Raw genomic sequence first — 22117 nt, forward strand, 5'->3', positions numbered from 1 at the left:
ACTCATCATAATAGTTATTAGAGAATTGTCTTACTAGTCACATGGAGCGAAGTGTCCTGGAGATGTTGTCAGAGAGCAGCTCCGCTCCGATTCTGCTGGGGTGTAATCCATCAGCGCGAAACAGCCTAGGACGCTCCCAGAAAAGATTCCAGTTATTAACAAATAGCAGTTTCTGTTCTTTACACCATGACAACAACCATTCATTTAAAGCAAAAAGTCTACTGAACCTTTCGTGTCCTCGTCGATACGTGGGCAGTGGTCCTGACACGACGATCGTCGCCACGGGCGTCGTGCTGCGAACCGTCTCGATCAGGCTGCTGAAGTCCCTCTTCAGCGTCTCCGTCTGCCGCAGCGTGGTGTCGTTAACCCCGGCGTGAAGCACGACCGCTCTGGGGCTCTCGTCGACCTTCAGGATCGCGGGTATCTGCGCAGAAACATCGAGAACACGAGCACCAGGCAAACAATGAGTGTGCACTTTACCTTCGGCTAACGTAGCACTTACGTGTCGGACGATGGAGTCTCCGATGATCACAGCGTCGCGTCCTGTCTCGCGGAGGGGAGCGAAGCGGTTCCGGATGGAGATGTCGAAGGCAGGAGGGGGAGAAGTCGTCGCCCGGGACCCGGCTCGCGTCCTCCGCTGTGGATGCACCCAGGGTCCGTGGTGTCCCGGCGTCGCAGTGAAGGACATCTGGGAAGATCGCGTCCTGGGTGCACCGGGCCTGTGCAGAGAAACACACGGAGTAGACGTGGTGGGACTGTTAACAGATCGCTGTATACTTACCCCGGACTTGTGAGCGTCAGCCCGGGATGATTCCAGCGCGGTTCTCCGCTCTCTCAGCTGGGCCTGCCTCACCTCCAGGTCGCGAATCTGCTTTCCCACGGCCTCGAGCTCGAGCTGCACAGAGTGGAGACATTCATCCGCCATTAAAGCAAGTAACAGTGAGTACAGCAGTGGTAATGTGTGTGAATAGAGTATTAGCAATGTTAGCGCAGTTAGCTGCAACCACGCCGCTGATGCTAACGGGCTAAAAGCTAATAGCGGACCCGGGAGATCAAAATAAAACTAGTGATAGTGAGGCGCTCTGATTGTTTTTGTTGTAGAATACAATAGAGGATATATTCACACGTTATATAAACGGAAACGATGATGTATACAATTGTTTTTTGAGTTAAAAATAGTCAATGAAAAGAATATAGTGACGGAGCTCAAACGCAGTACAGCCGCCAACAACAAACAGGAGTTACCAAAATATTACCTGAAAAGATTTGAAACAAGATATTTTACACTTGATTTAGTTTTTTTCTTTAATATACTCACTCCAGCAGGTGTCCTTAAGTGCGTGTATTTTTTGAGTACACCCTCAGACATTCCTTCCGTGCTTTCTCAACGTCTCCAGGAGAATGTTCCTGCCGTGTGGTCTTTGACAGTCCATGTGTCTGGATGTGTTTCTGAAACTGACTTTGTAGCACATTCGCATGTGCCTCAACAGACACTGAATCCTCCCCAACACAATCTTCCTTCATCAGAACAACAGAAACAGATCATGCTTAGACCGTGACAGATATGAAAAACATATAAATACTTACTGAACAAGGTGCTTTAGATATAAAAAATAATAAAAACATTGAACTTCATAAACATTAAGATGATGGTCAGGCAGTGAAGAAGTGGAGTACATACAAAAAGGATTTAAATATCTGTAGTACATTATCTTCCTTACATTAACCTACACAAAGTGAAAATGTAAAATTGATTTACAGTGCTAAATAAATTATGCATATGGCAGTGTGCTTACATATTCTACAATAACCTGCCAGTGAAGCACGTTCTGCTTTACATTACAGGTTTAGGGATGTGTCAGATGTGCTTAAAACACAAACTAGACTGATTGTCATTTTTCAGCAAATAAAGATTACAACATCTTGTTACTACAATATTGTGTGTGATTATGTTGATAGAGATAAATCAATGGTTTAAAAACAATTTAACTTATACAGCCATTTCTTTCTATATTTCTCTGGAAAGGGTTCTTCAAAACCAGTGTGTTGGCAGCTTGAATATACTCTGCATTAGTTGGACACCTGGCAGAAAGGTAGAAACAAACTCTAAATTTGATTTTTTTTTTTTTTTGTCTAATCGTCTTCAGATTGTGAATTGATCATAGTACAGTTGTAATAGCAGAGGTGGTAATTATTATACTTACAGGATGTATTCTGTACTCTATTGTAGGGCTGGGCGATATACAAAAAAAAATGATATCTCGATATTGTCAATTTTTACGATATTCGATATATATCTCGATATGTTTGCATTTGCATTTAAATAATAAAAAATAAAACATGATTTTCTTTTGCCCATTAAAAAAAATAACAAATATTTAGATTAAACAGCTAATTTAAGCAGTTAAAAAATCTAGACCAAGAGATCACTTACTGCTTTTTATTAAATGAATACATGTAGGCCTATATGTAACTGAAGCAGTGCAAATTAAGTAACAGTTACAGAAAGTGCATTCTGTCAACTTTTTAGTGCATGCAATTCACAATTTAAACTATGCAACTGGGATAAGTATTTTATTTTAATTTTTTTAACAAGTTTTTAAGCTAAGAACACAAGTCTGTCAACTGTCTGTGGTTTTAAGAGAAGCTTTGTGGCATGAAACTATGTTCCTACTGACACTAAAAACCCTCTTAGATGGGGAGCTAGTTGCTGAAGCACATAGCTATTTCTTATATATAAATATATATAAATTAATACCAAAGACTTTTGCATTCTCTCTGTCTATTTTATGGAAACTTGTAAACATATCAGTGAAACTCCCCAATAGTAATTCCAAATGGCCATAGCCTATGTTTCTCTATTCAAACATCAGCGGTCGAGTAAGTGCATTTATTTTGCGATCGCAAATGCAAACAATACAGTTGAGATCTCACGACAGAACACAGACCGGCTGAACGACTCTTTCATTAGATCACTCAATTCCAGCATGTTAGTGTTTTCAGATTATCATCGGCGGCTCTTCCGCAATGAGGAGTGAGCACGTGCGCATGGTTGCCAGATTGCTTAAAATAAGCAAACACCGGGCAGAAAATGTATCCTTGTAACAGTGGAGCTCTGATTCGGAGATTTAAACTCTTGTTATCTGGCAACCGCTATCATTAAAGCTATCGTAGTAGAGGGGCATAGAGCAGTCAGCAGTTACAGGTTGCTTTTTTGGACATTCGGCGCATTCTTTTGGGAAAGTATGCTTGAATTTGAAATATTCGATATTCCCGATATATTCAAATTGTACATCGTCGTCAAAATTATTCCGATATTATCGCTAATATTCGATATATCGCCCAGCCCTACTCTATTGTACAAAAAGGACGCAGATATAAACTATCATCTCTGAAGGATTCGCCGTCGATGCGATCATCGTTTTGTCTCACTACATAGGTCTGTCAACAACAATAAACTAATTACTAAAGCTGCAAGATTTAACGCAAAGGAAAAAATATCGATCATTGTTTGTTACAATGATCGTATTGTAACAAACTTATCTAATATACATATTTGTGGTATATAAAGTAGGGCTGGGTTAAAAAAATCCAGGCCATGAATGGGTTCGGGCTTTTAAAAAGCTGTCAATCAAAATGTACTTGTCGGGCTCGGGCTGAAAACTGTCGGACTCGGGATTACAGCTCTCGAAAATCTAATTGAGAATCTAAATCGAATTGAGAATCGAAATCGAATCGAAAATCAAAATCAAATCGATTTGAGAGCTTGTGAATCGAAATCGAATCAATCTGGAACATCTGAATCGATACCCAGCCCTAATATTAAGTATAGATAAACGTATAAACGATGAATAATTACCTCACATCTTATCACCGCCACCTTGTCTAAGGAAATTACGTAAATGTATATTTACTGCTGATTGGCCAGCACAGTAAAACTCCTTTCACCAATGAGAAACCTTTTGCCACGCCCCTACCTTTTGGCACGCCCCTACCTCTCGGCACGCCCATCGCTCCAGGCTGCAGCGACCCCTGTCTCAAACTAATTCCAGCTTCACCTCTCTGGATATCTAATGTGGGGGATGGATAGAGTTGTGGGTAGGGTGAGGGTGTGTTCTATCTCCTCCCATTAGGCACAAATTATATTTGCTCCTCCTCGCTGGACATCTAGCGAGGGGGGCGCTACACGTAAGCTCCACCTATTTTCTCTGCAGTGAGCTGCCTTTCATAAGAAGGCCCAACTGTCTGAAAGTAGTTTTCAGTGATCACTGTAGTTTTTGTACTACTGTAAAAACAACTTAAGGACCAGTGGTTCAACAAGATCTGGAGTTTAGAGTAGATTGAGTGTTTACATCGTGATGATGAACCATATTTTGTAATGTCTCATCATCACTGACAATAATGTTCCCTTAAGTGCTCCCCCTTCAGGGTCGGTGTAGAATTCATACTTACCTGGCAGGGGAGATACCATGATCAAGAAGGTGGTTCACCCAGGGCGAGGCTCAGCCATTGCACTCCGGTTGTGCTGACCCCTGCGAATTCCCCAAATGTGGGAATCTCGACTGCATAATTTCTGGTAGTGGGGGACTGCGTTCGCGCTCTCCCCTGATTTTCTGGTTAAAAATAGAAATATAATGTACATAGTTTGTAAGGACCTATAACTAGTTTTAAAGGGATTTATTACATCTGTGAAAAAGCTGTGGATTTCTATATCAGTATGTTTGTTTGTGATAATACATATACATAATACATGTAATATTTGTCCTGAATAACAAAATGCTTAAAGTATAGTTTTTAAAACTTGCTTAATTTGTGATAGTTCTATTAACCCTCATGTGGTGTTCGGGTCAATTTGACCCGGAGAAGATTTTCTTTTTCCCGAAAATACTAGTTAATGTTATCGCTTTGGACTGAAACTTAGTAAATTTGTTCCTAAAGGGTATAACTACATCTCAAATTTTTTTTGGAAATTTTCTTACTTTTTTGTGGGGGTTTTGTTACCTTGTTACACTTGTGGTGTTCCCGGTCAAAAATGACTGGCCTATAAAAAATAGCTTATAAATCACTCATTATACCATATTTTTACCCAATCTTGGATTCAATCTTTTTGTCAACTTGTTCTCTTTCAATTAGGACTGGTGTTATATTTCTGTTTGCATCTGATTAATCGTGGGCCTCATTTATCTGAGAGTAGGCATCTCATTTTTTGAGTGAAAAACAAATAATTTGTGAGTTAATTTGGAAATATGAAAAAAAAATTATGAAAAAAATGGCTACTGTTGATCACACTAGTCTACTCAAATGTTTCACCAGGAATTTTGTTTTGAAACTTTTGTTTTGTAAAAAATATGGCACATAGTCACACTTGTGGTGTTCCCGGTCAAAAATGACCGGCCTATAAAAAATTGCTTATAACTCACTAATTATACCATATTTTCACCCAATCTTGGATTCAATCTTTTTGTCAACTTGTTCTCTTTCAATTAGGACTGGATTTATATTTCTGTTTGCATCTGATTAATCATGGGCCTCATTTATTTGAGAGTAGGCATCTCATTTTTTGAGTAAAAAAACAAATAATTTATGATTTAAATTTGGAAATATAAAAAAAAAAATATATGAACAAAATGGCTACTGTTGATCACACTAGTCTACTCTGTTTAACCAGGAATTTTGTTTTGAAATTTTTATTTTGTAAAAAATATGGCACATAGTCACACTTGTGGTGTTCCCGGTCAAAAATGACCGGCCTATAAAAAATAGCTTATAAATCACTCATTATACCATATTTTCACCCAGTCTTGGATTCAATCTTTTTGTCAACTTGTTCTCTTTCAATTAGGACTGGTTTTATATTTCTGTTTGCATCTGATTAATCGTGGGCCTCATTTATCTGAGAGTAGGCATGGTCAAAAATGGTCACAATGGCCGACCATTGAAAGTGAATGGGAGAGACTGAAAATAACGGAGGAATTTAGTTTTCAGGAGCATGTTCATTATTTTCATGTACACATATGAGCATATGTGCTTGCAAACATCGAGCCCTTGGACCTGTACATGTATCGATACATTTATACACACGCTACCCAGACACACACACGTTAAAACACAAACTTTTTTGAGTATTATGACATTTTGTTTAGGAACTGTGAGGTTCTCACACAGAACTAGACAATATTTACAAATATACATCATGTGATAGCACAGGCATATTTAAAAATGATTTTGTTAGTCACTTGCATGAGTTAACACAGAGACCGTCACAGTTTCTTATTTTGGTTAGTTCATAATTTGGAAAACTGAAAGAAAATGAACAGTGTTTGATTTGTGTTCTCTATATGACATCGTTAATGTGTTTATTTTTTGTATGTCACAATGGTCAGATTTGTCAGGGAACAGCACAAGTGTTACTGTGCACCCCTTTTCTGAAAATTAAAGCATTTCAAAATACAAGCCCTGTGTTTTGTAATCTTCTACATTCACTTTCAATGGCCGGCCATTTTTGACCGACCGGGAACATCACAAGTGTGACTTTGTGCCATTTTGTACCAAATAAAAGCATTTAAAAAAAATTTCCTGGTTAAACATTAAAGTAGGCTAGTGTGATCAACAGTGAAACTTTTTATCACCTTTTTCACAATATTGACAAAATTATTAACAAATAATGCTTTTTTTCACTCAAAAACAGGTGCATAGGCTCGGATAAATGACTCCTACAATTAAATGTTTAGTTTGTGTGTTTTAACGTGTGTGTGTCTGGGTAGCGTGTGTATAAATGTATCGATACATGCACAGGTCCAAGGACTCGATGTTTGCAAGCACATATGCTCATATGTGTACATGAAAGTAATGAACATGCTCCTGAAAACTAAATTGTTCTGTTATTTTCAGTCTCTCCCATTCACTTTCAATGGTCGGCCATTGAGACCATTTTTGACCATGCCTACTCTCAGATAAATGAGGCCCACGATTAATCAGATGCAAACAGAAATATAAAACCGGTCCTAATTGAAAGAGAACAAGTTGACAAAAAGATTGAATCCAAGATTGGGTGAAAATGTGGTATAATGAGTGATTTATAAGCTATTTTTTAAAGGCCGGTCATTTTTGACCGGGAACACCACAAGTGTGACTATGTGCCATATTTTTTACGAAACAAAAGTTTCAAAACAAAATTCCTGGTGAAACATTAGAGTAGACTAGTGTGATCAACAATACCAATTTTCTTCAGATTTTATTTAATATTTCCAAAATTATTCAAAAATTTAAAAAAAATTACTCAAAAGAAATGCCTACTCTCAAATAAATGAGGCCTATGATTATTCAGATGCAAATCAAAATATAAAACCAGTCCTAATTGAAAGAGAACATGTTGACAGATTGATTCCAAGATTGGGTAAAAATATGGTATAATGAGTGATTTATAAGCTTTTTTTTATGGGCCGGTCATTTTTGACCGGGAACACCACAAGTGTGACAATGTACCATTTTATACAAAATAAAAGTTTTTAAAAACAAAATTCCTGGTGAAAATTTTAAGTTGACTAGTGTGATCAACAATACCAATTTTCTTCAGATTTTAATATTTCCAAAATTATTCAAAAATTAAAAAAAAATTACTCAAAAAATGAAATGCCTACTCTCAAATAAATGAGGCCTATGATTATTCAGATGCAAATCAAAATATAAAACCAGTCCTAATTGAAAGAGAACATGTTTACAAAAAGATTGAATCCAAGATTGGGTGAAAATATGGTATAATGAGTGATTTATAAGCTTTTTTTTTTATGGGCCGGTCATTTTTGACCGGGAAGACCACAGGTGTTATAGGGTTTTGAACACCACATGAGGGTTAATATTGATTCTTAAGGCCTTTAATTTGATCATTTACGCCTGTTTCACATATAATCTGTCTGCAGTGTGTATGCAGTCCGAGTACGTTACGTATGTGGTGCTGAAGCAGCACGGGCTCATTGTGCTTTCACACAGGACGCGTTTGCAGTCCGCTACTGATCTGCAGCTGTTAAAGCCACAAAACACAACATTAGTCCGTTATTTTGATATCAAATCATGTAAAAAAAAAAAAAAAACGCATTTGACTGCTAGGTTTTTATAATAAGTTGCTAAAACAAGCTGCAACACATTTAAACACCAACATTAGCCTACTTTTCTTGTTGGGATTTCACAAACATTTAAAATTAAAACTCGCCACTGACAGAAACAGTCGACTCTCGTACCTTTTGCATTTAAATCTTTATTACATGCAGTCCATCGGGTCTTAAATAACCTTGGGTTTCTGTCTCTATAAAAGTGCATATATAATGTTGCTTTGTTTCTCTAAAGTTGCTCTTTTTTTGTTTTAAAACCCATGTGTTGCTTGTGAAACACAGTAGGCTTTAATTAGTTTACATTATTGTGAAATGACTGCATTTCCGTGTCAATCCATGTTCATTTTTGCAGCGCTGTCACTTAAATTCAGCGCATGCAGCACAGCAAAAATAGACTCGGTACGTAAACGATTGGTGCACTGTTGCAGACGCACTGCTCCTGGAACGCATTGAAGGACCGCAACCACATGCAGTGTGAACGCTGGAATCCGTTAACATTGGTGCGTAAAAAAATACGCATACGCACTGCAGACGGAGTATGTGTGAAACGGGCATTATGGTCATATTTTTAAAATGCAGTGTGTCTTTATCTCCACTTAGTGTTTTTTTTTTTTGTCTGTAGTGAGTGTGATTTGTAGGACTCTTGAGTTATGTTTTGACCCCTCCCCTCCTCATACTGTCTCCTCCCCTCATCCCACCCCTTTACCCTCCCATTTTATCAACGCTTTGTCTGCCCATTCCTTGAACCTTTTTCAAGTCTAAGGTGTGAACGACCGGTGCTCAAGTAAGGGGAGTTTAATGACCCTTTAAGCCTTTAATCTTACCTGAGCTGTGTTAACAATAGTATTCTGCACAAAACGTATTAGACGTAAAAAAAAAAATAAAGCTTACCAGCAACATATCTGCTGTGTCAAAGAATGTGGTTCCTGCTGTTGACTGTTTGTGGGTATCGCTTCTCGGCCTTTTGGCTAAGATCAAGTGTAGTATCTGTTCTTATCAGTTTAATATCTGATACGTGCCCTACCCGGGCACCATATATTAAATTGATTTTTGGAATAGGGAGATGGAATAGGGGCTTGCTCCGTCCACTCCACGCATCGACCCGGTATTGCAGTACCTCCGGGAACGGTGCACCCCCCTAAAATGGTTAAAAGTTATTCTTTTTTTTTTCATGCGTGATTTTTAAAGATATGGTTTATATATAATTACATTTGTTCCAGGTAATTTAGGTGGAAATGCGGCTTATGGTGTGTCAGTAACACGCATACATGTGTAATTTGCATTGCGTGATGACATGTTGTGTTGTGATGATGGGCTAGGTCACTTACATCATCACTAAAGTGCCAGTCTAATGCTATTCTGAATTTACTTGGTGTGTTGGGTCCAGAAATAAGTTATTGTATATTGTGTGTTGACAATGTATATGAGGAGGGACATTACCAACATCTAAGGTGCAATGTGTTCGTGTTGAAAGATAATAGAGAGTCATTTTTGTTTTAAATTATTTCTTTATTGTGGGAGTTTACATTTTATAGCACATGTTTGATCTTACCTGTTTGATCCAATTTTTTGGAGGTGGGTTCGGGTAGTGCGCATATCCGGAATGTACCAATTTACAAAATGGAGGGAAACATGAGTGCTATGAGGTGTTATTGTTTAATGTAAGTTTTTTGTGGTATGTTATCCATGTTTGTATCGTGGTTACTATATGTCAGAAGTGAGTTCATGATCTGTAGTTATGTTATTTATGTATTAATGTTAGCTGTGGAAGTCTGTGTTGAGTGTTACAGGCATAGGGTTCTACCCCGAGATAATGGTTTGTCCCAGAGTTTGGGCGGGAAAACAGACTGTTTAAACAATGGATGGAGCAGGCTGAAGGGGGGGTGGTTGCATCCTGTGAAAGGATGCAAACGTTTGAACATGTTTGAGGTGAGACATGCTGTCAAGTTTGGTGGATGTACTACTAGGCATTTGTTTAGTGCCAGTTTTGCTGCTTACACTGGTGCTACAAACAAAAGCAAAAATGCTGTATGTATGATTCCATAAGTGTTTTTTTCTTTTTTCACTTTGAGGACTGCTCCTTGTACAATGCAGCTTCAGAAATAAATCACAACTGCCATTTTGAAAATCACTCCCCCCTTGTACTGAGCCTTCCTAACTTCTCCCAGGCCTCTCGGAAATTCTCTACTTGACACGTGTCTGTTGTGAGTTCAAAACAAAGCAGTTCGTGAACGAATAATTCGATGTAACCGGATCTTTTTAAACCAGTTCACCAAATCGAACTGAATCATTTTAAACTGTCTCCAATATGCATTAATCCACATATGACTTAAGTTGTTAACTTTTTTTTTTTAATGTGGCTGACACTCCCTCTAAGTTCAAACAAACCAATATCCCGGAGTAATTCATTTACTCAAACAGTACACTGACTGAACTGCTTTGAAGAGAGAACTGAAGATGAACGCTGAGCCGAGCCATCTAATGACTCGTTCACGAGTCAAGAATCGAACGCGTCTGACAGAAACGGTTCTTGGTTTTTTTGGTTTGTTACATTGATACGTTTTTGATTTTTGCACCATGTGATGAGTAAAGACTGACAAGATATGAAGATATTTAACTATTTTAATAGTATCTTTTCAAAATTTAACCTACTGTATGTTCCCTGGCTTGGCTGTAGGGTTTTTTTTTTTTTGTGTGTGAACATTTTGATTCTTTTGGTTTGTACATTTGGTGCAGCAGAGTTTCAAGCAGTGCTTTTTTTAATAAAATTTTCTTCATTCAACTTCTGAGGCTGGTTATTGGTCACCTGTGGTATCGATTTAATATCGATACCGAGGTATTAGATTCAGTAACGTACCGAAGCCAGAATTTTGGTATCGAGCCATCCCTATACCCAGGCAGTCTTTAAATATCTTACGTAGGCACTGGGACCGTGAACATGGCACCTGGAACTATTGGTTGTATTGTGTAGAAAAAACACCCTAATTCAAGACACCTAATTTACATAAGAACGAACAATATTCACCTTATTTTCCATGGCAAAAACGGTGCTGCCATTGCGCTCGTTTTGTCATCTTACTTCCGACTGAGGGGCCTGACGTAACGTTACCACTTTTCTAACGTAAACGCTTTTCTCTCACTTCAGTTATCAGTCATGCGTGGAAGCCGCTCCGGTGGATGACGGAAGATGTATGCACACCGTGTGTACATATGCTAGTCTCTCGAGTTAGTTTATTGGAGTAAAGAAAGCAAAGTTTCCTTTCTTTGGCAAAGGAAAACCAGTCTCCTCTTGGTTTATATTGAAATCTTCCTACATCTTTCTGTGCAAATCTTTGGTTTGTACTTCGGTGCATTCCTTTTGAAATATATTTTTCTTACAAAAACGCATGTTGTATTTATAGAAGGCCTTTATTTACTGAACATATAGAGGTCGACCGACAGTGGATTTTGCTGATACAATAGCTAGGTTGGACCACACTGGCCGATACCTATTAATTAACCGATAGTTTTTAAAATGTATACTGAACAAAAACTAAAATAGTGCTTAAAAAAAAAGAGAAAACTGCTGAACCCTACTAGTAGTAGTAGTTATAATAATAAAAGTAATGATAATAATAATAGTAATAGATAATGTTGAAATTACCACACTCTAATAGGGCACTAGGAAATCAGTTTAATTTTTTCCTAAATTCCATTTTATTTTTCAAAATTCCGTTATTTCCATTTTAATTTTTCTGGATTCTGGGTTTTTTTTTTTGTTTTTTTTTTCACTCCTTTTTAATAGATAAATTAAAGTTTAGTAATCAAGAAGCAAGTCTAATTAATTAAAATCATGAAACTTATAAATTTTTACATCAATTTAATGTTTAGGGCCTTATGAAATGTTAATTTTTTTTTCGCACCCTTTTGTTGTTTATTGTACAAATTCTGTGTTTCAACATGTCTAATTATTTGAAGGCATAAAACTAAAAAATACAATATTTTCATTTATCTTTTAATGAAAATTAAATTTGGCAAACAAAGGGGATTTACTATTAAAACATGGAAATGTGATTATTCCTTAAATATTGTTGGTTTCATTTTAGTAGTAGTAGTAGGCTATGTACATTCTACTGAAAAAAAGACTTCAAAACAAACTGGACTTTTATTTTGATGGGTTGCCGTGAATACCTTTACAATTCTGTGAATGTGATATGATGCTAGTTTTACTCAAATCAAACGATAAAATGCTCATGAAGTTACTTTCAGAGCAGTTCTGGAGATGTTGTTGTTGTGGCAAAAACAATTATTAACAAATAGCATCTCAGTGTAAGAGACAAGGAATCAAATTATATTTAAGGACAGAAGTTTATTTTGCTTAACCCTCTGGAGTCTTAAGGGTATTTTTGGGGCTTTTTTGTGCTTTTTTCAGTTTCTTATAAATATCTAAATGGGTAAAGTCTAATCTCACTGTAATGAGCACAAACTGGGCTATAATATGTGAAATGCATGCATGTACATGATTGTATTTTGAGAAAAAAAAAGTTATACGTGGTTAGTGGGAAAACTAAAAATGTTAAATCACTTGAATAAGGCAATAAAACACATAAAGAACAATGGTTCCCGGGATTTTTGAGAACTGGAGCTTGTAGCCTTGAATTTTTCTTTCTAAATTAGGCCATCCTTAAAAATATTCTTGTTTGCCGTAACACGAACGACCCTGTCAATTTAGCACCGACTAAATTTGATTTATTTTATTTTTTTTTGCTTTTAGTCCGACTGACTTGCCAATTGTAAATTTGCGTTAAGACTGACCAATTATTTTTTTACTCTTCAAACAACTAATACAAACGCAATAAAATACTATTAGTTATATTTAAGTATTGTAAATATATAAATTGCCTTGGCCTACATACAAATGAAGGCTATCTTTAATTTAAAAAAAAAACCCTTGACGTCATCTGTGTTTACACGGATGTCACACTGTGGCCTGTGCGTTCGCTTCGTCTCATACTCACTCACTGTCAGAGTCAACGACTCGCGCTTGGTAATGATGGCTGCGGCTGCAGTAAACTAAATGTTCGCGGTCACTGTTCAAAGTCATACGGGTTCGGGCACCATAATACATCTAAAAAAATCATTAAAACAGCTCGACACCACTTTAACTTGGCACAAAGTTCTGGAAAAACTGTGCCCAGATCTTTTCCCATCCCTTCTCCTCTCTAAAAGCGTGACCGTGTCGACTGTCACTTTATGTTCGAAAATCTAATGCACGAATCAAGCACGAATCAACCAACACAAGTTTCTAAAACAAAAAATGAGAAAATGATTTTAACGACCTTTTCTCAGCGCGTCCAGGTTTTTTTTTTTTTTTTTTGAACAAAAAAACATGTTTGTAGTTTATTAAGAATATATTTAATTATCCCACAACATAATTTAATATCCACTTGGGGGAGCAGTTAAACAGTTTATTAGAACAATCAAAGCAGACTTTCAAACAAATTGTTTTGCATCATTACTCCAGTCACACAATCCTTCAGAAATCCTTTTAACGATCTTATTTTCTACAAAAAAAAAAAACATTTATTGTTATTATTATTATCATTATTATTATTATTAATGTTGAAAAAACTGAGAATTTTTTTCAGGTTTTTTAGGGCGAATAAATTGAAAGAACAGCATTGTTTTTACATTTGTTAGTTATCTATTTGTTACGTTTATATTATTTACATCAAGCTTTTGAATGGTATAGTATTGTACAACCCGAATTCCGGAAAAGTTGGGACGTTTTTTAAATTTTAATAAAATGAAAACTAAAAGACTTTCAAATCACATGAGCCAATATTTTATTCACAATAGAACATAGATAACATAGCAAATGTTTAAACTGAGAAAGTTTAAAATTTTATGCACAAAATGAGCTCATTTCAATTTTGATTTCTGCTACAGGTCTCAAAATAGTTGGGACGGGGCATGTTTACCATGGTGTAGCATCTCCTTTTCTTTTCAAAACAGTTTGAAGACATCTGGGCATTGAGGCTATGAGTTGCTGGAGTTTTGCTGTTGGAATTTGGTCACATTCTTGCCTTATATAGATTTCCAGCTGGTGAAGAGTTTGTGGTCGTCTTTGACGTATTTTTCGTTTAATGATGCGCCAAATGTTCTCTATAGGTGAAAGATCTGGACTGCAGGCAGGCCAGGTTAGCACCCGGACTCTTCTACGACGAAGCCATGCTGTTGTTATAGCTGCAGTATGTGGTTTTGCATTGTCCTGCTGAAATAAACAAGGCCTTCCCTGAAATAGACGTTGTTTGGAGGGAAGCATATGTTGCTCTAAAACCTTTATATACCTTTCAGCATTCACAGAGCCTTCCAAAACATGCAAGCTGCCCATACCGTATGCACTTATGCACCCCCATACCATCAGAGATGCTGGCTTTTGAACTGAACGCTGATAACATGCTGGAAGGTCTCCCTCCTCTTTAGCCCGGAGGACACGGCGTCCGTGATTTCCAACAAGAATGTCAAATTTGGACTCGTCTGACACTATTCCACTTTGAAATAGTCCATTTTAAATGAGCCTTGGCCCACAGGACACGACGGCGCTTCTGGACCATGTTCACATATGGCTTCCTTTTTGCATGATAGAGCTTTAGTTGGCATCTGCTGATGGCACGGCGGATTGTGTTTACCGACAGTGGTTTCTGAAAGTATTCCTGGGCCCATTTAGTAATGTCATTGACACAATCATGCCGATGAGTGATGCAGTGTCGTCTGAGAGCCCGAAGACCACGGGCATCCAATAAAGGTCTCCGGCCTTGTCCCTTACGCACAGAGATTTCTCCAGTTTCTCTGAATCTTTTGATGATGTTATGCACTGTAGATGATGAGATTTGCAAAGCCTTTGCAATTTGACGTTGAGGAACATTGTTTTTAAAGTTTTCCACAATTTTTTTACGCAGTCTTTCACAGATTGGAGAGCCTCTGCCCATCTTTACTTCTGAGAGACTCTGCTTCTCTAAGACAAAGCTTTTACAGCTAATCATGTTACAGACCTGATATCAATTAACTTAATTAATCACTAGATGTTCTCCCAGCTGAATCTTTTCAAAACTGCTTGCTTTTTTAGCCATTTGTTGCCCCCGTGCCAACTTTTTTGAGACCTGTAGCAGGCATTAAATTTTAAATGAGCTAATTAAGTGGATAAGTGTAAAATTTCTCAGTTTAAACATTTGCTACGTTATCTATGTTCTATTGTGAATAAAATATTGGCTCATGTGATTTGAAATTCCTTTAGTTTTCATTTTATTAAAATTTAAAAAACGTCCCAACTTTTCCGGAATTCGGGTTGTATATTGTTATTGAAACTTCATAATGTTTCACTTGACTATACATTTAGTCAGGAATTATAGTTTGGAAAAAGTCTTTGGAAAAAGTCTAACTAGTAAAATGTTTACACGTTATGTGAAAACTATTACAAGTATATAGATAAATAAGAGACTTACTCATGTTTATGATCTCTGCTGAATAAAGTGCTTCATTCTTTTTTTTTCTGAGGAAATCCGTTTTTCAAATCCACAACCACATCACATCTTTTTGGGGTGATTTAGGTCTTATTCCTCTCATCGCGAAGCAAACAGTAAAATAAAAAAACTTGAACAGTCTCACTGCGTTTTCTTCTGTGTGGGCGTATTCAAGCCGCGCGCTTCAGTTTGAATCTGAATAGCTTGTTCAGCGCGGGGGCGTGGTCACATTAGATATAATGAAGGGAGACATGAAAAAGACATCGTGTTGTTTTCATATGGATTACTTTATCACAGAATATTTGTTCTCGGTGGCACTTGTTTAGTTTAAAAGCAGACATGTCAAGCTTTCTATAGATATCTCTCTCATGTCTCTTCGTTGAGTATTCAAGGAGTTACAGTTCATTTTAATGACGTGTTTGTAAATGAAGATCAGCACAGACAAAGGCTGCAGACAGCACACCTTGTTTGTTATCTTTATTTTATAAGTGCACAAAGTTTTGTTATGTCTGTATCCAAAAAAAAGTAGACCCTTTACAGATTCGATTGATGTATTGCTCTAATCTGTACGATTAAAACTGAAAGTGTAATTTAAGTTCTTTTCGGGGTTATCAGGAGAAAATGACTCATAACGTGTATCCGCGTTAATCGACTCCAGAGGGTTAAAGAGGTGCGTTCACAAAGTTTCAGCAGCTACCCAGAAACACAACAGACCTAAACCTTAACCAAACCTAGTGGTCTTCAGAAAAAACAATGGTTCTTCAAACCCCCTTGGCTTTTTTTATCTTCACATCTGTGAGGTCTTCAACCGCTTTCTCTTTCCTGCACTAAAGAGTTCAAAGGCTCTTTCTGATCTTTGTTTTACTGTGTGTTTGTGTGCCTTCACACCCGTGAGGTCAAAGGTCTTTATTTATAGCTAACTCATGTCTTTCCTGAGTAAATTACCCACACTAAAGAGTTCAAAGGCTCTTTGCTTTACTGTGTGATGTCTTTATTGCATTTCAGGTGACATACATATTGAGAGAGAGAAACACAAGTTAAATCAAAAGGAAAATAAAAATGTATAAAAACCCACACAATGTCTAAGAAAGTAAATAAGAGTAAAATATTTATTTTTTCTATGATATGTGTTTTTTCATGTGTTTTCATCTTCATTTAGTGAGATGGTAGATGCTGAAATCACAGTGAGCATCACGCTCTCTTCAGTATATGTGTATTTAAACCTAGTGTCTGCGCCATTCGTTAACCGAGACACTCAGAACATGCAGGATTCATACTTAAATCACCGTTTGTGGCTTAATAGTTACAGATACTATTCCATAGGGGTGCACAATATATATCGGCCAATGATTAATGCGCATCTCCTCAGTAAATTCCATCAGGTGCGTGATTTCACAGAGCCGTTGTTACTACACAGAGCCGTTGTTAATTGACAAGCTGCCCAAACCCACGTTCACTATCAGCTTGGATTCGCGCAGCTTGTCAGTCCAGATTTAGAATGCATTGTTAACTGAGAAGCTGTGCAAATCCACGTTCATTTTCAGCGTTTATTTGCGCATCTTCTTAGGTAACAACGGCTCTGTGTAGTAACAGCTGCTCTATGTGAAATCACGCACCTGATGGAATTTACCGCTGATTAGAGAACAAGCTTTACTGACGAGATGCACATTAACGATCGGCCGATCATGATCGGAGCACCCCTACTGTACAGATCTGTATAGGCACTGTAACCAGTCTTATGAATTCACTGATTTTAGTTTAGTAATCTGCATGCATGATAGACTATAGTAAAAGTCACGTATTTTAATGTTTTTATCTAATGTTTTCCATTTGATTTTAATTCCAAATGTTTAAATCTAGGCCTATTTAATAAAACTAGTCAGTCTGAGTGTTGTCATGACATTCAGGTTTTGCATTTTTGGACTGTATTTGAGGGATTAACTATTCTCATAGAAAATTCACATATATATCTAAACATTTTTAGTAGTGTTAAATTTGGTTTCTCTTATAGCCTACATTGTACACTTTCTTGTCATTCTAGTTATATAATTCTGTTTAATATTCCTGGTAAATTCTGAAAATATGATGTTTGTAATGGTGTCAATGAGCAGACAAAATTAGAGCTTGGAGCACCTCTTGTCTGAATGGTAGTTCATTCATCCGCATGACCTACAACCACTGTGGCAAATTGGATGCAAATGGTACTAACTTCAGTCAAATTAATTCCAGCTTCACCTCTCTGGATATCTAATGTGGTGGATGGATAGCGTTGTGGGTAGGGTTAGGGGGTGGGTGGATGTTCTACCTCCTCCCATAGGCGCACATTATATTCGCTTCTCCTCTAGCAAGGGGGAGCTACACGTAAGCTCCACCTGTTTTCTCTGCAGTAAGCTGCCTTTCATAAGAAGGCCCAACTGTCTGAAAGTAATTTTCAGTGATCACTGTAGTTTTTGTACTACTGTAAAAACAACTTAAGGACCAGTGGTTCAACAAGGTCTGGAGTTTAGAGTAGATTGAGTATTTAGATCATGATAATGAACCATATGGAGTAAAGTAATATCTCATCATCACTGAAAATAATGTTCCCTTAAGTGCTCCCCCTTCAGGGTCGGTGTAGAATTCATACTTACCTGGCAGGGGAGATACCATGATCAAGAAGGTGGTTCACCCAGGGCGAGGCTCAGCCATTGCACTTCGGTTGTGCTGACCCCTGCGAATTCCCCAAATGTGGGAATCTCGACTGCATAATTTCTGGTAGTGGGGGACTGCGTTCGCGCTCTCCCCTGATTTTCTGGTTAAAAATAGAACTGTAATTTACTAGGGATGTAACGATATCAAAGTCTCACGGTATGATACAATTTCGATATTGACCTCACGGTACAATATTTACGGTATTGTTAAATAGCTCACGATAGTGTTTGTGATGATAATAGCGAAAAAATACCGACTTTTATTCTGCTTTTGCCAGTCAACAGGCAATATATTGTTGTATTTATGGATCCATGACAACATAAAACACTGATCACATAGTGCTTTTAAAGTGCAAGTTGTAGTCAGGAACATCAATATTCTGTATAGTAATATTTGGTTGCATAACTGATTCTTCTGTGCAATGTTCAAGTTAAGAAGCAGCTAGAACAATCGTAAACAATAGGCAATTCCCTTTAAGTGCAAATAAAGATCAAGTTAAGTCAGGTTTAAATGTGCAAGGCAAATAAGGGCAGCCTTTTAAAACTGGTATTTAGGAACATAACTTAAACTTAAATAAAATAGTCAGTCAAAAAGCCTTTAAAAAAAAACACTGACCTATCATTTAGCTTATGTTCACGTTTTTCATCAGAAAGATCAAAATATCTACATTGCAAGAAGAAAAAAAAAACAGTAAAAAAAATCCTTAAACTGTCTGGCAAAAAGCCTTCTGAAAAACACTGAACTATCCTTTAGCTAATGTTCAAGTTTTTCTTTAGAAAAATCAAAAGATCTACATTGCAAGGGAGAAGAAGAGACCTCTGGGCATTTACAATATCCCCTGCTGTTGAAAATACCCTTTCACTGGGCACTGAGGTAGCGGGTATACACAGGTAGGTCTTTGCTAATGAAGACAGAATAGGATACCGCCCTGCATTGTCTCTCCACCACTTAAGAGGGCAAGCAGACAGAGAAACTAATGCTTCTTTGCAGTAAGGGTCAATTTCTGCCTGAATTCCACCTGTGACTTGATTACTGCTAAAAGAAGAGCCAAGGAGGTCCTCAAGGGCATGCTTCTTAAGAGGAGGCACAAAGCTCGCTCTGCTGTCGTCCAGATCTGCTGGATGTGGGCTCCTGGGCAGCACATCTTGGTCCTGGTTCATAAATGATAAAAAGACATTTATATCAGCATTTTGTTACATTTTATTGTATTTCTCTCAATTTTCTCTATGGCACAGCGTTAACATTTTTTACCTGTTGTTGCATCTGTGATGCTTTGAACTTTATTCTTTCAAAGACGTCCTCTCTCTCTCCACTGCCTAGATGTTGCAAGGTCCGAAAGCGTGGATCCAAAGCACTGCTCTCCTGCATGAACTTTTCATCCTCTCCTTGGTATCTGTCAGTAAGATCCTTCAGAATGGCTACCTTCATCTGAGCAATGGCATTTGAGTCATGATTATCTGTGGCCATGCTGTCTTGAATCATTTGTTTTAGTGGTGAAATGAGAGATATTGTTGGTTGCAACTCATCACAGAGAACAGTTGTGGCCTTTTTTATTGGTAAAAGAATCTTCACAAGATCCTCTGCATTTGCAATGTCAGATGTGTCCAAAGTGTCAATTTCATGTGACTTGTCTCAGTTTATCACTCAGTAGGGCTGCAGCAACAGCTTGTTGCTGTTCAAGGTAGCGCTCCACCATGACCAGAGAGCTATTCCATCTTGTCACTACATCAATAATGAGTTTATGTACAGGGAGATTGAGTAGTTTTTGTTTGGTGGTCAGCACGGCTGTGGCTGTAGAACTGCGGTGAAAAAAACTTGCTACATGTCTGACTCTACCGCGGAGGCGGCTCACTGCGTTGACCTTTAAACCTGCTTGGGAGGCCAGGTTTAGTGTGTGCGCAAAGCACCGTATGTGAGGGGACAGTTCGGCTTCCTTTACTGCTACTCGCATGTTGCTTGCGTTGTCAGTAACAACAGCGATCCTTGTTCCAATCTTGTCCAGCCCCCACTCTTTGACTGCAGATTTAAGGACTTCGGCTATGTTTACGCCAGTGTGTGATTCGCTAAGCTGTCTAGTTTGTAAAACGTAACTCTGCATTTCCCATTCACTCGTCAAAACGTGCCGTAATAGTGATGTAACTGTGAGTCGCTCTGGAAGTCCACCCATCAGTGGTAATCGCAATGCACACAAGACTGTTTAAGGTTCAACATGACACGTTCTTTTGTCTCACGGTAAAGAGCAGGGAACACAGTTTGACTAATTGATACTTCGGCTCAAGCTTGGCCACTAACCTTTTAAATCCTTTGCCATCTACTGCAGAAAAGTGACGTAAATCACACACTATGTATTCCGCGATGTACCTCATGATTTCTTGAGCCCTTGCGCTGTTGTGTGGCATAGTTGTTGAAAATGCCTCCTTCAGGGTTTTTTGACCGGACAGGACTTTCTTTGTGAGAGAATCTGCAAACTTTTCGGGATGATGGGTCGTCAGATGACTTCGCATGTTGCTTGTGTTTCCTGTGTTGTATCGCAATTTACTGTGGCAGTGCTTGCACATAGTCCATTGTCTGTCCACCACCTTCTCTCCTTTTGCGTGTTTTGACACGGCGAAACCAAAATGTTTCCAGACATCTGATTTAAAAGCTGCAGGGGCTGGCACAATCTCAAATTCGGGGTTGTTGTTTTCATCCTTCCACTCGCGCTTAACACTTTAACACAATTCGCTTCTGGTGTGAACGCTCCATCACACATTAACTGCTTCTATTCTTAAACGAGTCTAGGAGAACTCACCGGTATCACACAAACTCCGTATGTGTTGCATTCAACTCGGGCAGTGGTCTAGAACAATTTATTTATTCACCAAAAGGACAAAAGTTTTTAAGAATGAACAATAAGGCATAGATAAGTTTGAAGTTTCTAATTCTGATTCTGAGTTCAGCGTAAAAAAAAAAAGCGGAGTAAACCGAAAGAGCGACCTATATTGTAGCTCTATAAATGAAGCATACAGACTAGGCATATATCCTGAAATAACAGGGTTTACCAGCTATATGTAACCGCGAATTACAGGATTGTTTTTTTGTTTTTTTTTATATGGTATAAAAAATGTCCACATACTTAAGTAGGCCTGTACACGTAAGCTCCACCTATTTTCTCTGCAGTGAGCTGCCTTTCATAAGAAGGCCCAACTGTCTGAAAGTAGTTTTCAGTGATCACTGTAGTTTTTGCACTACTGTAAAAACAACTTAAGGACCAGTGGTTCAATAAGATCTGGAGTTTAGAGTAGATTGAGTGTTTACATCGTGATGATGAACCATATTTTGTAATGTCTCATCATCACTGAAAATAATATTCCCTTAAGTGCTCCCCCTTCAGGGTCGGTGTAGAATTCATACTTACCTGGCAGGGGAGATACCATGATCAAGAAGGTGGTTCACCCAGGGCGAGGCTCAGCCATTGCACTCCGGTTGTGCTGACCCCTGCGAATTCCCCAAATGTGGGAATCTCGACTGCATAATTTCTGGTAGTGGGGGACTGCGTTCGCGCTCTCCCCTGATTTTCTGGTTAAAAATAGAAATATAATGTACATAGTTTGTAAGGAACTATAACTAATTTTAAAGGGATTTAATACATCTGTGGAAAAGCTGTGGATTTCTATATCAATATGTTTGTTTGTGATAATACATATACGTAATACATGTAATATTTGTCCTGAAATAACAAAATGCTTAGTGTAATTTTTAAATCTTGCTTAATTTGTTTGTGATAGTTCTATTAATATTGATTCTTAAGGCCTTTAATTTGATCATTTACGCCTG

At 37.9% G+C, this 22117-nt stretch overlaps 1 protein-coding gene and 4 non-coding genes across 5 annotated transcripts; 4 read left to right on the forward strand and 1 right to left on the reverse strand.

The window, feature by feature from the left end:
* The first annotated feature begins 4444 nt into the window (after positions 1-4444).
* Positions 4445-4608, forward strand: LOC132128938 (U1 spliceosomal RNA). Its single transcript, XR_009428419.1, has one exon. It is a non-coding gene; the product is annotated as a U1 spliceosomal RNA (small nuclear RNA).
* A 4448-nt stretch (positions 4609-9056) lies between these two features.
* On the forward strand, positions 9057-9247 carry LOC132128962 (U2 spliceosomal RNA). The gene has a single exon (XR_009428426.1). It is a non-coding gene; the product is annotated as a U2 spliceosomal RNA (small nuclear RNA).
* Positions 9248-18232: 8985 nt separating this feature from the next.
* Positions 18233-18396, forward strand: LOC132128912 (U1 spliceosomal RNA). The gene has a single exon (XR_009428411.1). It is a non-coding gene; the product is annotated as a U1 spliceosomal RNA (small nuclear RNA).
* Positions 18397-18782: 386 nt separating this feature from the next.
* Positions 18783-19916, reverse strand: LOC132113674 (E3 SUMO-protein ligase ZBED1-like). Its single transcript, XM_059521577.1, has 2 exons — positions 19553-19916; positions 18783-19452 (listed from the first exon to the last, which is right to left on the reverse strand). Exons 1-2 carry the CDS (start codon positions 19781-19783, stop codon positions 19051-19053), a joined length of 633 nt encoding a protein of 210 aa, XP_059377560.1. The 5' UTR covers positions 19784-19916; the 3' UTR covers positions 18783-19050.
* A 1774-nt stretch (positions 19917-21690) lies between these two features.
* Positions 21691-21854, forward strand: LOC132128945 (U1 spliceosomal RNA). The gene has a single exon (XR_009428423.1). It is a non-coding gene; the product is annotated as a U1 spliceosomal RNA (small nuclear RNA).
* Positions 21855-22117: the final 263 nt, after the last annotated feature.

Source organism: Carassius carassius, chromosome 3 (assembly GCF_963082965.1).
Source record: "Carassius carassius chromosome 3, fCarCar2.1, whole genome shotgun sequence".
NCBI classification, from domain to species: Eukaryota; Metazoa; Chordata; class Actinopteri; order Cypriniformes; family Cyprinidae; genus Carassius; species Carassius carassius.